General features: G+C 43.6%; 1 protein-coding gene across 1 annotated transcript in view; it reads left to right on the top strand.

The window, feature by feature from the left end:
• The window catches only part of ALG3 (ALG3 alpha-1,3- mannosyltransferase), a 37,075-nt gene extending 23,691 nt beyond the window's left edge, over positions 1-13,384 (top strand). Inside the window, exons 5-9 of the mRNA XM_063916642.1 lie at positions 7,437-7,557; positions 8,042-8,247; positions 8,320-8,396; positions 12,803-12,947; positions 13,030-13,384. Coding sequence (XP_063772712.1) covers positions 7,437-7,557; positions 8,042-8,247; positions 8,320-8,396; positions 12,803-12,947; positions 13,030-13,210 — 730 coding nt within the window. The 3' untranslated portion in view covers positions 13,211-13,384. The remainder of the gene's footprint in view (positions 1-7,436; positions 7,558-8,041; positions 8,248-8,319; positions 8,397-12,802; positions 12,948-13,029) is intronic.
• Positions 13,385-13,462: the final 78 nt, after the last annotated feature.

The following is a 13,462-nucleotide window of genomic DNA, read 5'->3' on the forward strand; positions in this document are numbered from 1 at the left end:
TGGGTACAGTTCCTATAACTGAGGTCTGGGGGAGGGGCATAGAGGGAGGAGCCAGTTCACACCCAGTAAAAGTCTTTTTAGTGTGCCCATGTCTCCTGCGGATCCATCTATACCCCATGGTCCTTTTGGAGTCCCCAGCATCCTCTTCGGACTAGGAGAAAAGGATTTACCGGTAGGTATTAAAATCTTATTTTTTATTTTTTTTACTTTTGTGTTGAACTTCATTGCTGAAGTTATTGTGATGGAAAAAAATGTGTGCGCTGGGACGTCTTGTACATATCCCGTCTTGTCCCGTTTAGCGGGTCACCGGCAAAAATGGCGACACAAGGGTGGTAGCGCAGCTCCGACTGCAGGCTGTGCTCCAGGGGACTCAGAGACATACACAGCTGTGTTTGTCCCGCTGAGCCACCAATATACACCCCCACTGGCTGACATGTCTACCAAGGGTTTTAACCCTCTATGGGAGAAATAAAAATTACCCCAAGCCAGTATAAAGAGTGGGAAGCTGAGCGCCATTAAGGGGGCGGGGCTTCACTATGAGCGGACCCAGCGGCTCACCATTGCCATTTTCCCTCTGCAGATTATACTGGCAGGACTCACAGGGAAGCGTAGCTCCTCCACAAACACTCCACGTCTCCTCAGCGGTACCAGGGTGTCTTGGAGGGGGGGGGGAGAGAAGAGAGAGAGTGTGTGTATATACTAAGCCCTATTAGGGGACTTAGTGTGGTGACCCAGCTATAGTCATTTAGCTATAAGGGTGCTATGTGTGTGTGTGGCTGGCTCCAATCTCTGTGTCTCTCTGAGGGCTCGGTGTAGGTTTAACTGTTTCACCTTCTTGTGTGGATGTCTGTGTGTCCCTTTGCATGACCATATCTAGAAACTGTTTCCTGCACAGCAGAGTACCTTTCTTCCACCTGAGATTCACTACCCTGTACCCAGGATAGTGCTCATTCTCAGGCTAGTGGGGCAGAACCCCCATGGTTAGCTTCCATTAAAGGGATGATATCTAATTTCTCATCTAAATTATCCCATAATGAGAAAGAGACGCAATTTTTAAGACTGTCTATGGATGACCTGATGAATAGAGATTCAGTTCCCATACCAGTGTCTCAAACCCCCGCCATTTGCCCACAAAAGCGTTCTCTGGCCCAGCTCATGCAGGATGACACTGATGACTATACATCAGATCCAGAGGAGGGTGAGGTGGATGCGAGTGGGTGGGATGCTGTCCTATCACAGGGCGTACAGGCATAGAGGCTATCAGAAATGTCCAGCACATTCCTGACAAGACGATAGAGGAGGAATCCTTTTTTAATGTAAAGAAGAAATCCTCGGCTACTTTTCCTGCATCAAAGGAATTAAATGCCCTGTTTGAAGAAACTTGGGCTAACCCTGACAAGAAATTTCAGATCCCTAAAAGATTGATTACGTCCTTTCCCTTTCCTCTAGATCAGAGGTTCTCAAACTTGGTCCTCGGGGGCACACACAGTGCATGTTTTGCAGGTAACCCAGCAGGTGCACAGGTGTATTAATTACTCACTGACACATTTGAAAAGGTCCACAGGTTGAGCTAATTATTTCACTTGCGATTCTGTGAGGAGACCTGCAAAACATGCACTGTGTGTGCCCCTGAGGACAGAGTTTGAGAACCTCTGCTCTAGATGATAGAAAGAAATGGGAAAACCCGCCGATTGTCGACGCATCAGTATCTAGGTTGTCACGTAAGATTGTCTTACCTGTGTCTGGAGCTACATCCTTAATGGACACAGCTGACCGCAAAATTGAGAATACTCTCAAATCCCTATACATGTCTGTGGGGGTGGCCCAGAGGCCCACTACTGCTTGCGCATAGATCACTAGAGCTATTGCAAAATGGTCAGGTAACCTAATTGACGGCTTGGATACCTTGCCCAGGGGGGAGATAGTTTTACTCCTGCAGCATATTCAAGATTCTGTTAACTTTATGGTAGAGGCTTTAAAGGAAATTGGTTTGCTCAACACACGCACCACTGCCATGGCAGTGTCAGCATGCAGGGGATTGTGGCTACGCCAGTGGAGTGCGGATGCGGACTCCAGGAAAGGAGTGGAAAATCTACCTTTCACAGGTGAGGTCCTGTTTGGGAATGAACTGGATAAGTTGATATCCAAGGCTACGGCAGGTAAGTCTACGTACCGTCCTTCCGCACCAACCCCAGCTAGGAAAACCTACTCTGCTCCAACTCTGCAGTCCTTTCGGACAGCAAAATTCAAAGGCAAATCCAAGGGTTCTGCTACAGCCTTCAAAGGTAATAGAGGTAAAACCAGGAAACCAGCTGCTGCAGGTTCTCAGGTTCAGACCTCCGGTTCTGCTTTCTCAAAGCTTTCAGCATGATGGTGATCCGCACTGCCTGGAAGACAGGCAGGTGGGAGCTCGGTTACATTATTTCAGTCACGTTTGGGTAGTATCTTGCCAGGATTCAGGAACTCCCACCTCACAGATTCTTAAAATCAGGCTTACCCGGTTCTCCAGAATTAAGTTTGACTTTACAGGCAGCAATTCAAAAATTGGCACTGACTCGGGTCATTGTACCAGTTCCACGTCAACTACAAAACAAGGGTTATTACTCCAACCTGTGTTTGGTACCGAAACCGGACGGTTCGGTAAGGCCCATTCTAAACCTCAAATCACTGAACCTGTATTTAACGGTGTTCAAATCCAAGGTGGAGTCTCTGAGAGTGGTGAACTCGGGTCTGGAGGAGAGGGAATTCCTGGTGTCTCTGGACATCAAGGATGCGTACCTTCATATTCCGATTTGGCCGCCTCATCAGGCTTATCTAAGGTTTGCACTACAGGACTGTCGCTACCAGTTTCAGGCCTCTCCTCGGCACCGAGGGTATTCACCAAGGTAATGGCAGAGATGATTTTTCTCCTCCGCAAGCAGGGAGTGAACATAATACCGTATCTGGACGACCTGCTGATAAAAGTGGCTTCCAGGGAGAGGTTGTTGGACAGCATTGCCCTCTCAACCCAACTACTTCAGGATCACAGATGGATTCTGAACTTACCAAGATCCCACCTGGAACCAACACAGAGGCTTCCGTTTCTGGGGATGATACTGAGGCACAGAAAGTATTCCTTCCGTTGGAAAAGGCTTTGCTAATCCAGTCGATGGTGCGGGATGTCCTAAAACCAGCCCGGATATCGGTGCATCTATGCATTTGCCTTCTGGGGAAGATGGTCACCTCTTACGAGGCTCTGCAGTACAGAAGGTTTCATGCGAGGCCTTTTTAGCTGGATCTGCTGGACATATGGTCCGGATCGCATCTTCACATGCACCAGCGGATACGTCTGTCACCAAAAGCCAGGATTTCTCTTCTGTGGTGGCTTCATACTTCTCACCAGACCGAGGGTCGAAGGTTCGGGATTCAAAATTGGGTTCTGCTAACCACAGACGCAAGCCTCAGAGGTTGGGGAGCAGTCACCCAGGGGGAACAGTTCCAAGGAACCTGGTCAAGTCAGTAAACCATCCTTCGATCAACATTCCGGAACTAAGGGCCATATATAACGCCTTTCTACTAGCATCGCATCTTCTTCAAAATCACGCCATTCAGGTTCAGTCGGACAATGTAATGGCAGTAACGTACATAAACCGACAGGGCGGAACAAAGAGCAGAGCAGCAATGTCAGAGGTAACAAAAATTCTCCTCTGGGCAGAAAGATACGCGGTGGCGATGTCGGCAATCTTCATTCTGGGAGTAGACAACTGGGAAGCAGACTTCCTCAGCAGACACGACCTCCACCCGGGAGCATGGGGCCTTCACCCACAGGTGTTTGAGTCCTTAACACGTCGGTGGGAATTTCCACAAATAGACATGATGGCCTCTCGTCTCAACAAGAAGCTCATGCTGTATTGTTCCAGGGCGAGGGACCCACAAGCAGTGGCGGTGGGCGCTCTGGTGACTCCATGGGTCTACCAAAGGATTTACGTGTTTCCACCTCTCCCACGAATTCTCAAAAGAATAAAAAGGGAAAAGGTTCAGGCAATTCTCATTGCTCCGGATTGGCCAAGAAGGGCTTGGTACGCGGATCTACTAGAGATGCTCCTAGAGGACTCGTGGCCTCTACCTCTTTGAGAGGATCTTCTGCAACAGGGGCCGTTCGTCTATTAAGACTTACCATGGCTACGTTTGACGGCATGGAAGTTTTAGCCCAGAAAGGCATTCCGAATAAGGTCATTCCAACCCTGATCCATGCCAGGAAAGGGGTAACGTCTAAACATTACCACCGTATTTGGAAAAAATGTCTCGTGGTGTGAAAACAGGAAATTTCCTCCAGTGGAATTTCAACTGGGACGTTTTCTCCTCTTTCTGCAGTCAGGTGTGGATGTGGGCCTACGTTTGGGCTCCATAAAGGTCCAGATTTCGGCCTTATCCATTTTCTTCCAATAACAGTTGGCTTCCCTCCCTGAGGTTCAGACTTTCTTGAAGGGGGTTCTGCACATCCAACCGCCCTTTGTGCCTCCCACGGCACCTTGGGATCTGAACGTGGTGTTGCAGTTCCCACAATCAGACTGGTTTGAACCTTTACAGGAGGTTGACCGAAAGTTTCTTACGTGGAAGACCGTTACACTATCGGCCTTAGCTTCTGCAAGGCGTGTGTCCGAACTAGGTGCGTTGTCTCACAAGATCCCCTATTTGATTTTTCTTGAGGATAGAGCTGAACTCGGCAGCAATTTCTTCCTGATGTAGTTCCGGTGTTTTCTGACACCTCTGCTACCTCAAAGTCCTTGGATGTTGTGAGGGCTTTGAAGACCTACGTGAAGCAGACAGCTCGTCACAGGAAATCTGACTTGCTGTTCTCCATGATCCCAAGAAAATTGTTGTCCTGCTTCAAAGCAGTCTATTGCTCGCTGGATCAGACTTACTATCCCGCATGCTTTATTTTTCTGCAGGATTGCCGATTCCTAAAGTACAGGCCCACTCTACTGGTGTCTTGGCTTTGCAACTCTGCCGAGCAGCTACTTGGTCGGGTTCGAACACGTTTGCGAAGTTCTACAAGTTCGATACTTTGACCAAACTGAAGGTTCTCAGAGGCCAATCAGTTCTGCAGGAACCTCAGCAATCTCCCACCCGGTTTGGTAGCTTTGGTACATCCCCATGGTACTAATGTGGACCCCAGTATCTTCTAGGACGTAAGAGAAAATAGGATTTTAATTACCTACCGGTAAATCCTTTTCTCGTAGTCCGTAGAGGATGCTGAGCGCCCGCCCAGTGCTTCATGTTTCCTGCACTGTTACTTAAGTAATGTTGGTTCAGCCGTTGCTGTTCCTGTTCAGTTTTGGTTAGCATGGCTTTCCTCTTGTTTGTGTGTGTGTGTGTGTGTGTGTGTGTGTGTGTGTGTGTGTGTGTGTTGGTTCGAATCTCACCACTGTTCTGTTGCATCCTTCCTCAGGATACGTCCGTCTCCTTGGGCACAGTTTCTAGACTGAGTCTGGTAGGAGGGGCACAGTGGGAGGAGCCAGTGCACACTATTGATTTCTTAAAGTGCCCAAGGCTCCTAGTGGACCCATCTATACCCCATGGTACTAATGTGGACCCCAGTATCCTCCTACGGACTACGAGAAAATAATTTACCGGTAGGTAATTTAAAATCCTATTTTTAAATGATGAAGACAATCAAACACTTGTCCATTAACATCCATAGCCCTAAGCTGTAAAACATAAAGCAGATTTCTATACATAGAAATGCGTAGAAGACATACCACCGCACACATTATTCTATGTGTACATAGAGATACTATATATTCCATTTGCTCTCTTCATTTCTTGAAGTACATCAAAAATGTTATTTTAACTTCTCAAAATATTTTTGAATATATGATTATTTTTAAATGTATTTTAAACTTTTAACTTCATTTTCTGATTTCCTCTATCAATCACCATATTCTAACTTCCACTGTCCATTAGAACAGAAGTATAACCATTCCTATCCCAGTTTCTCCACCATATAAAATCAGGAAGTCTATCATTCCCACCTACACAAACTCCTAGATGTGCGATTTGACTCCCTTTCCTTCCATCAGTGGACCCTGGTATAGGGAGCTTCACCGTACAATAACAGATGACAACTAGCAAACATTTTCATTATACACTACTGGTGCTAGAGTGAGTGATTGATTATGGAAAGACAATAGCATATCCTATATTACCCCATAATATTTTGCCCTCTATCTCTGGTATATGTTGGAGTTGTAACAAGGCACCAGGCATTCTCCTGCATATATGGTGGGAGTCTCCAATCACTTCCCCTTTTTGGAAAGATACACACATTTTTCAATGCATAGTGAATAGTGCCGTCCCTCAGGACCCAAAGTTTTTTTCTTCTTTCTAAATCCAAAATACCAGCTAGCACCTATAAAAACAAACCCTATCCTCCCAACAGTCTGTATTAGCCATCTTAGCAAAGCTACTAGGGTGATGATCCTACCAGAGATCATGTAGAATGTAAGCTCTCACGAGCAGGGCCCTCTTCCCTCATGTGCTAGCTTACCCTTTTCTTACTTTAATAATCTTCAGCTGCACCAAATCCAGCAGTCTTCTGCCACCTGATACTTATTCCAGTGTCATCTGCTGATGTAGCTATGTTTATTTACCCTGTACTTGTCATCAACTGTAAGTTGCTGTTTTCCTGTTTGATTATTTGTTTATGTACTCTGTAATTGGGCACTGTGGAACCCTTGTGGCGCCATATAAATAAAGGATAATAATAAAATAATAATAATACCACTCTGAAAATCAATATCCCCCTCCCTACTTTTTCTAGGGGTATTCTGCTATATTGCTTCTTTCATCTGTAGACAAATTTTCCAGGTTTTGTGCAGCTTGGTTGGAATTCAAGGATTCTGACCTTTACAAAATATATTTTTCACATTCAGCTCCACATACTAAACAACCTTGATATATAACATACCTCTCTGTAGCAATTGGCTTTCCATATCCTGATCTCTCTCCAATATTCAGGCTTTTCATATCACACCTTAGCAATGTTGATCTCTTACAGGCCATTCCCACTGTTTCTAATTGTTTTTCCCACCATCCCAATCCCAACTGTTCTAACCCCATTCCTTACTAATTTGTAACCATATTGGAAATATTCTTAAGCTTTTTTTTTTACACTCCCACTTTTCATTACAGTATGGAAGTATGCTAATTTTTTATTGTGAATGTTATTCTGTTCCGCATAACTTTTATTCCTCTATGACCTCATGGTATTGTTTGTATACATCACTGTTTGTTGTATAATGCTATGCTCTTTAATAAAAAAAAAACAGTTAAAATACATAAAAATTAGCAGGTCACTCTCTGTCCTAGCGATAGCCTATCTGATAGCCATTACTGTGTTATTGTTGGTTTGTTCATCCTCTTGCAGTTTAGTAAATTACACTTTTTCCCTGCAGTCTGGCTGTGTCAGTCAAAATGAACATCCTGCTACTAGCGCCAGGCCTCCTGTATCTCCTACTTTGTCGCTTTGGACTACTGCGCACACTTTCAAAACTTTGTATCTGTGCTCTTCTCCAGGTGAGTGCTCTCTCCTCTGCACCCATTGCAACTTAGGGGGCAACAGCATCTTTATAAGTCACCTGCCACAATACTGCTCTGTACCGTTTTATGTGTTCTTTAGTAAAATGGCCTCAAGATGAAACATAACAATAGCATGGCAAGTCTAAAGTGAGGCACGGGCTTGCAAATTCAAAGGAAGTTTCTCTTAGCTGGCAGTAATTACAGGCAGGGACTGGTAGCATGACCTCTACAGCAGCTTCACATTGCCATCATCAGCGGAGTACTTTTTCTTCTAGCTTAAGGTCTCGCCTATGTTCTTACACACCTGTGAAGTTGTAGGACAGTTTATTAATAACATGCAAAAGGAAATCGATAATCAGACACTTTTGCTCAAAACAGACTTTTATAAATGTACTTTGATCTGGTCAGATGTTGTTAGTGGTGTACTAGAACAATTGTATTATTATCTCTGTACGAATGTTTATTCTGTGTAATGTCACAGGTGATCTTGGCCCTACCCTTTCTGCTGGAGAATCCAGCTGGATACCTTGTACGATCTTTTGATTTGGGTAGACAGTTCCTATTCCAGTGGACAGTAAATTGGCGGTTTCTCCCAGAATATGTGTTCCAGCATCGGGCTTTCCATCTGGCATTGCTCACAGCTCACCTCGCTGGATTGTTGCTCTTTTGTTTTTACCGCTGGCACAGGTATGTACTTATAAACAGTCTTGATGGCAAATGTTACATTCTTGCATAAATTAATCCTTTCTATACCTGTAGGTCTGGACAAAGTTTCTTGATGATCTTGAAGGATCCAGCATTAAGGAAGCATCAGTCACATCGTCTTTCAGCAAACAGTATCCTTACAGGGAAAAAAAAAAAGTTCCCGACCTGCTCTTACTTGTCCCCTAATTATTAAAATCTAAACAGGAGCCAGATACATTTACTATATCTAATTATTTGAAGGTTTCCTACAAGGATTTAATTCTCCATTATGATGGACAAATCTGTCACAGTTTAAGTCCAGAAGTCTGAATAGAGAGTGAATTACTGTTTCACCTTCAGAGTGGTTTCATTAAGTGAACATTCTGTTGCACTGTAGAATCGTGGCATGACTTCATGAGATTACGGTAATCCTCTATTGTTTTTCCATATTGGCAGGTTAATCTTATTCGTGCTACTGCAAAGGGACAATTTACCACCCACAGGGGAGAATATGTAGACTGGGGAAATGTCAAAACCAATGAAAATATTGTATGTGGTTGGCAGGAGTCTTATATAATGGGTACAGCCTATGTGATTTTGGTGTTCATGGCCTGCTAAGTGCATACTTTATATTATGGGAATTAAGATGGCCAGAGAGACTGTGTATTGTGGGTATGCGTGGTTTGTTGAATAAAGAGTTGGGCATGAAAGTGTTATGCTGAGCACAGTGTGGTGGGCATTAAGCATGGGTCGATGGGCAGAGCCTGTAAATTATGGAGATTTGGTAGTTGCAGTGGACTTGTTAAGATGAGCTGTGGTTTTACAGAGTGGGCATGAAATTGCATGCTAGGCACATACAGGATATGGAGCAGATATACTAGGCACAGTGTGTTTATAGTGGGAATGGTACTGTAGACATTAACTAGTTATGTTGGGTATTGCAGTCTGTATGGTTCAGTCATATGCTTTGAAGAGGTACATGGGACTATGGTGGGTACGAGGCAGTTCTGCTGGGTAGTCTATATATTGGACATGGGACTGTATAAATGAGATTATGGGCACAAACTGTTTATGGTTTGGAAATATGCTTGGCCTTTTTAGTAATACTGTGCTCCTTGTGTTATCCAGCCCAACGTATGTTCCTCCTCCTCTGAAGTTAGGATCATGATGGCCCACCCCCAGCTTCCTAGAAAATTATTGACTAACAGGTTTTATTACCTACAGGTGAAACTCAGAAGATTATATTGTGCAAAAGTACGGATGGTGTAATGGTTAGCATTACTACTTCACAGCACTGAGGTCATGGGTTCGATACCCACCATGGTCCAAACTGTGTGGAGTTTGTATATTCTCCCCATACTTGCGTGGGTTTCCTCCGGGTACTCCGGTTTCCTCCCACATCCCAAAAATATACTGATTTGGTTCCTAACAAAATTAACCCTAGTGTGATTGTGTATGTGTGTGGTAGGGAATATAGATTGTAAGCTCCACTGGGGCAGGGACTGATGTGAATGGTCAAATATTCTCTGTAAAGCGCTGCAGAATATGTGTGCGCTATATAAATAACTGGTAATAATAAATAAGTTAATTTATTTCAGTAATTCAACTTAAAAGGTGAAACTATTATTATATAAACTCTTTACATGAAAAGTGAGATTTCAAGCCTTTCATTTTGTTATAATTTTGATGATTGCAAAGTCTCAGAAAATTAGAATATTACTTAAAATGAATAAAAAAGGGATTTTAAATACAGAAATTTCAGCCCTCTGAAAAGTATAATCATGCATATGTACTCAGTACTTTATCTGCATTGTTCGGTATCATATCTTTCTCTTGGCAATGCCCCATAGATTCTCTTTTTTCTTTAGCCCAGGTAAGACGCTTCTGGCGTTGTTTGTTGTTCAGGAGCGGCTTGACAAGAGGAATACGACATTTGAAGCCCATGTTCAGGATCCGTCAATTATGATCCTAGGCACGGCGATTCCCCAGATACGCCAATCTGTGAATCTCTGTCACGTGACACCATTACTGGATACCTGAGCGTGTGCATTCATTTCAACACTCACTCCCACCAGCCAAAGTACAAACATTTAGGGTATGAGCCAAGGCAAACTTATGGCTTTTGCCTGCAGCCAGAATTATTAATATTTTGGTAATGCCTCTTTCTGAGAGTTTGGTTGGATACACAACAGAAACCAGAGCTAAATTTAGATTATTTTTAAATAAAACACTTCAAAGCTTATATTACAGAAAATAAAGTTACACGATATAATGATAAAAAGTCAAACTCACATGAGTAAAGACAGTTTCAATAAAAATAGGGAGATAAAACCCACTGATCCTAACACATGCAGAGTGGAATGATGGGATGAAGGGAAGCCTCTTCAAATATCATCGGGACATTACAGAGGCAGGATGCTACTCCTGATTTGCTTCTTTGATAATGGACAACTTGCAGTCTGTGTTTCTCCTGTTTAAAACTCAGGCTGCCCCTTCAGCCCCCCTCCCTCTGGAGAGTTAGTTTTAACCCTTCCAAAGACAGAGAGGTATTGAGTGTCAGCTCATACTGGGCTTCCCAGCCACTCTCTCAGGGGCAAATGGCCTTATCTTCTAATAGCCTTTGAAGCTCTGCCCATGGTTCTTGTGTAAACAAATGGGCAGTTCTGAGAAGACACAGAACAGGAAGAGCTTAACACCTTTCTAGCCATAGCTCTGGTTCTGGGGTAATTAAACTAGCTCTGGTCAGGAGGAATTTCAAACCTGAGTAGCCAGTGTGTCTCTGAGTTCTGTGGCTATAATGAAATGCCAGCAGATCAATCAAGCTTCAACCATTTGACATGCAAAGACAGTTATCACACACTGGTACATTGATACATCAATCAGAATAGTGATATCATATCCATTGATTTTAACAGGCCTATTTCTACTTGAAATAGCCTGGATCATGACACCTCCCCCTTTAAGATCAGCATGGGAGCAGTGGCACGTCAGGCCGCAGTCTCCTATGCTGTATTCCATAGGTTCTCAAACTCGGTCCTCAGGACCCCACACAGTGCATGTTTTGCAGGTAACCCAGCAAGTGCACAGGTGTATTAATTACTCACTGACACAGTTTAAAAGGTCCGCAGGTGGAGCTAATTATCTCACTTATGATTCTGTGAGGAGACCTGCAAAACATGTACCGTGTGGGGTCCTGAGGACAGAGTTTGAGAACCTGTACTGTATTCTGACAACTGTCAGTACCTGGCCTGGATGGGCTGCTGTCCTCTCCCTGGCGAGACAGCCCGTCGCAGTTACCATGGCGTGCACCCTGTCTGTGCAGAATGGTGAAGTTATATTGTTGCAATATCAAGCTCCACCGTAGCAGTTTGCCGTTTTCACCTGCGACTCTATGTAACCAGCGCAATTGATGGTGATCTGAAATGAGATACTAGCCAGGCCAGTACTATTCTTCCATTTATCCTGAGAAGACATTTACAACAAATACAATACAATATTATTTGCAGTTATGCACAGTCTGGCGTGAGAATGGCATCCAATCATGACAGAGTCTGTGTGGTAGCTCTTGATGCAGTAACTCTAACCTCAGTCCACTCTTTGTGAAGCTCCCCAAAACTTTTGAATGGCCTTTTCCTGACAAGAAAAAAAAGAACTGGTCTGTTGCTTAGTGGTCCAAAGTCCTCTTTTCTGATGAGAGCAAACTTTGCATCTCATTTGGAAACCAAGGTCCCAGAGTATGGAGGAAGAATGGAGAGCACACAATCCAAGATGCTTGAAGTCCAGTGTGAAGTTTCCACAGTCTGTGTTGATTTGGGGAGCCATGTCATCTGCTGGTGTTGGTCCACTGTGCTTTATTAAGTCCAGATTCAATGCAGCCATCTACCAGGACATTTTAGAGCACTTCATGCTTCCTTCAGCAGACAAGCTTTATGGAGATGCCGACTTTATTTTCCAGCAGGACTTGGCAACTGCCCACACTACCAAAACCTGGTTCAATGACCATGGGATTACTGTGCTAGATTGGCCAGCAAACTCGCCTGACCTGAACTCCATAGAGCATCTATGGGGCATTGCCAAGTGAAAGATGAGAAACGTGAGACCAAACAATGCTGAAGGCCGCTATTGAAGCATCCTGGTCTTCCATAAAACCTCAGCAGTGCCACAGGCTGATAAAATCATGCCACGCGGCAGTGGGGCCCAAACCAAGTACTGAGTACATATGCATGATTATACTTTTCAGAGGGCCGAAAATTCTGTATTTAATTTTTTATTTTTTTTAATTTTATGTAATTCTAATTTTTGGAGATTTTGTATTTGGGGTTATTTTAAACTGTAAGCCACAATCCTCAAAATTCTAACAAATAAAGGCTTGAAATATTTCACTTTGCATGTAATGAGTCTATATAATATATTGGTTTCACCTTTTAAGTTGAATTACTGAAAGAAATTAACTTTTGTACGATATTCTAATTTTCTGAGTTTTACCCGTATATTTTAGGTATTCAGTGAAACACAGAATTGACTACAACACACACTATACAAACCTTGACTCTCTCAGAGATTATATTTGTCTTGTTCTCCAGTAACTTCCTGGGTGTAACCTTCAGCCGCTCATTACACTACCAGTTTTATGTCTGGTATTTCCATACACTGCCGTATCTGTTGTGGTGCACGGACAACAGCGCCCTACCAGGACTTGCTAAGTATGAATCTGGGGCATTTTGGCTGTTGCATTATTTTTATGATTACTTTGTAATTTTAACACTTTCCTAATTTTCTTTCCAGGATCCTCATTCTCGGCCTTATAGAGCTGTCCTGGAACACGTTCCCCTCCACTGCTATGAGCTCTTGTGCTCTCCATCTGTGTCATGCAGCCATTCTGCTCCATTTGTGGTTTGGTGTACCACCACATGAGACTTGTCCCCCTGAACCCAGCACACGGACTCCTCATAGAAAGAAAGACTAATCCCCTTATTTACACCACAGAGTGGGACACTGTTGCCAGTATGCAAAGTCAATAGGGGGCAAAGAACACTGCTGTTTAGTTGTGATCTGCTGTCTGTCTGAAGCTGTAAGGGGAAGGAGGAAAACATAATCTTTTCATGTATTTTTTTTTAAACGAATAAATAATGTAAACGTTTCTTGTATCTGATTAATGACCGGCTATAAATTGGGTTTGGAATAAATAATTATACACACACATGGTTACTCCCAGCAT

Source organism: Pseudophryne corroboree, chromosome 4 (assembly GCF_028390025.1).
Source record: "Pseudophryne corroboree isolate aPseCor3 chromosome 4, aPseCor3.hap2, whole genome shotgun sequence".
Taxonomy (NCBI): domain Eukaryota; kingdom Metazoa; phylum Chordata; class Amphibia; order Anura; family Myobatrachidae; genus Pseudophryne; species Pseudophryne corroboree.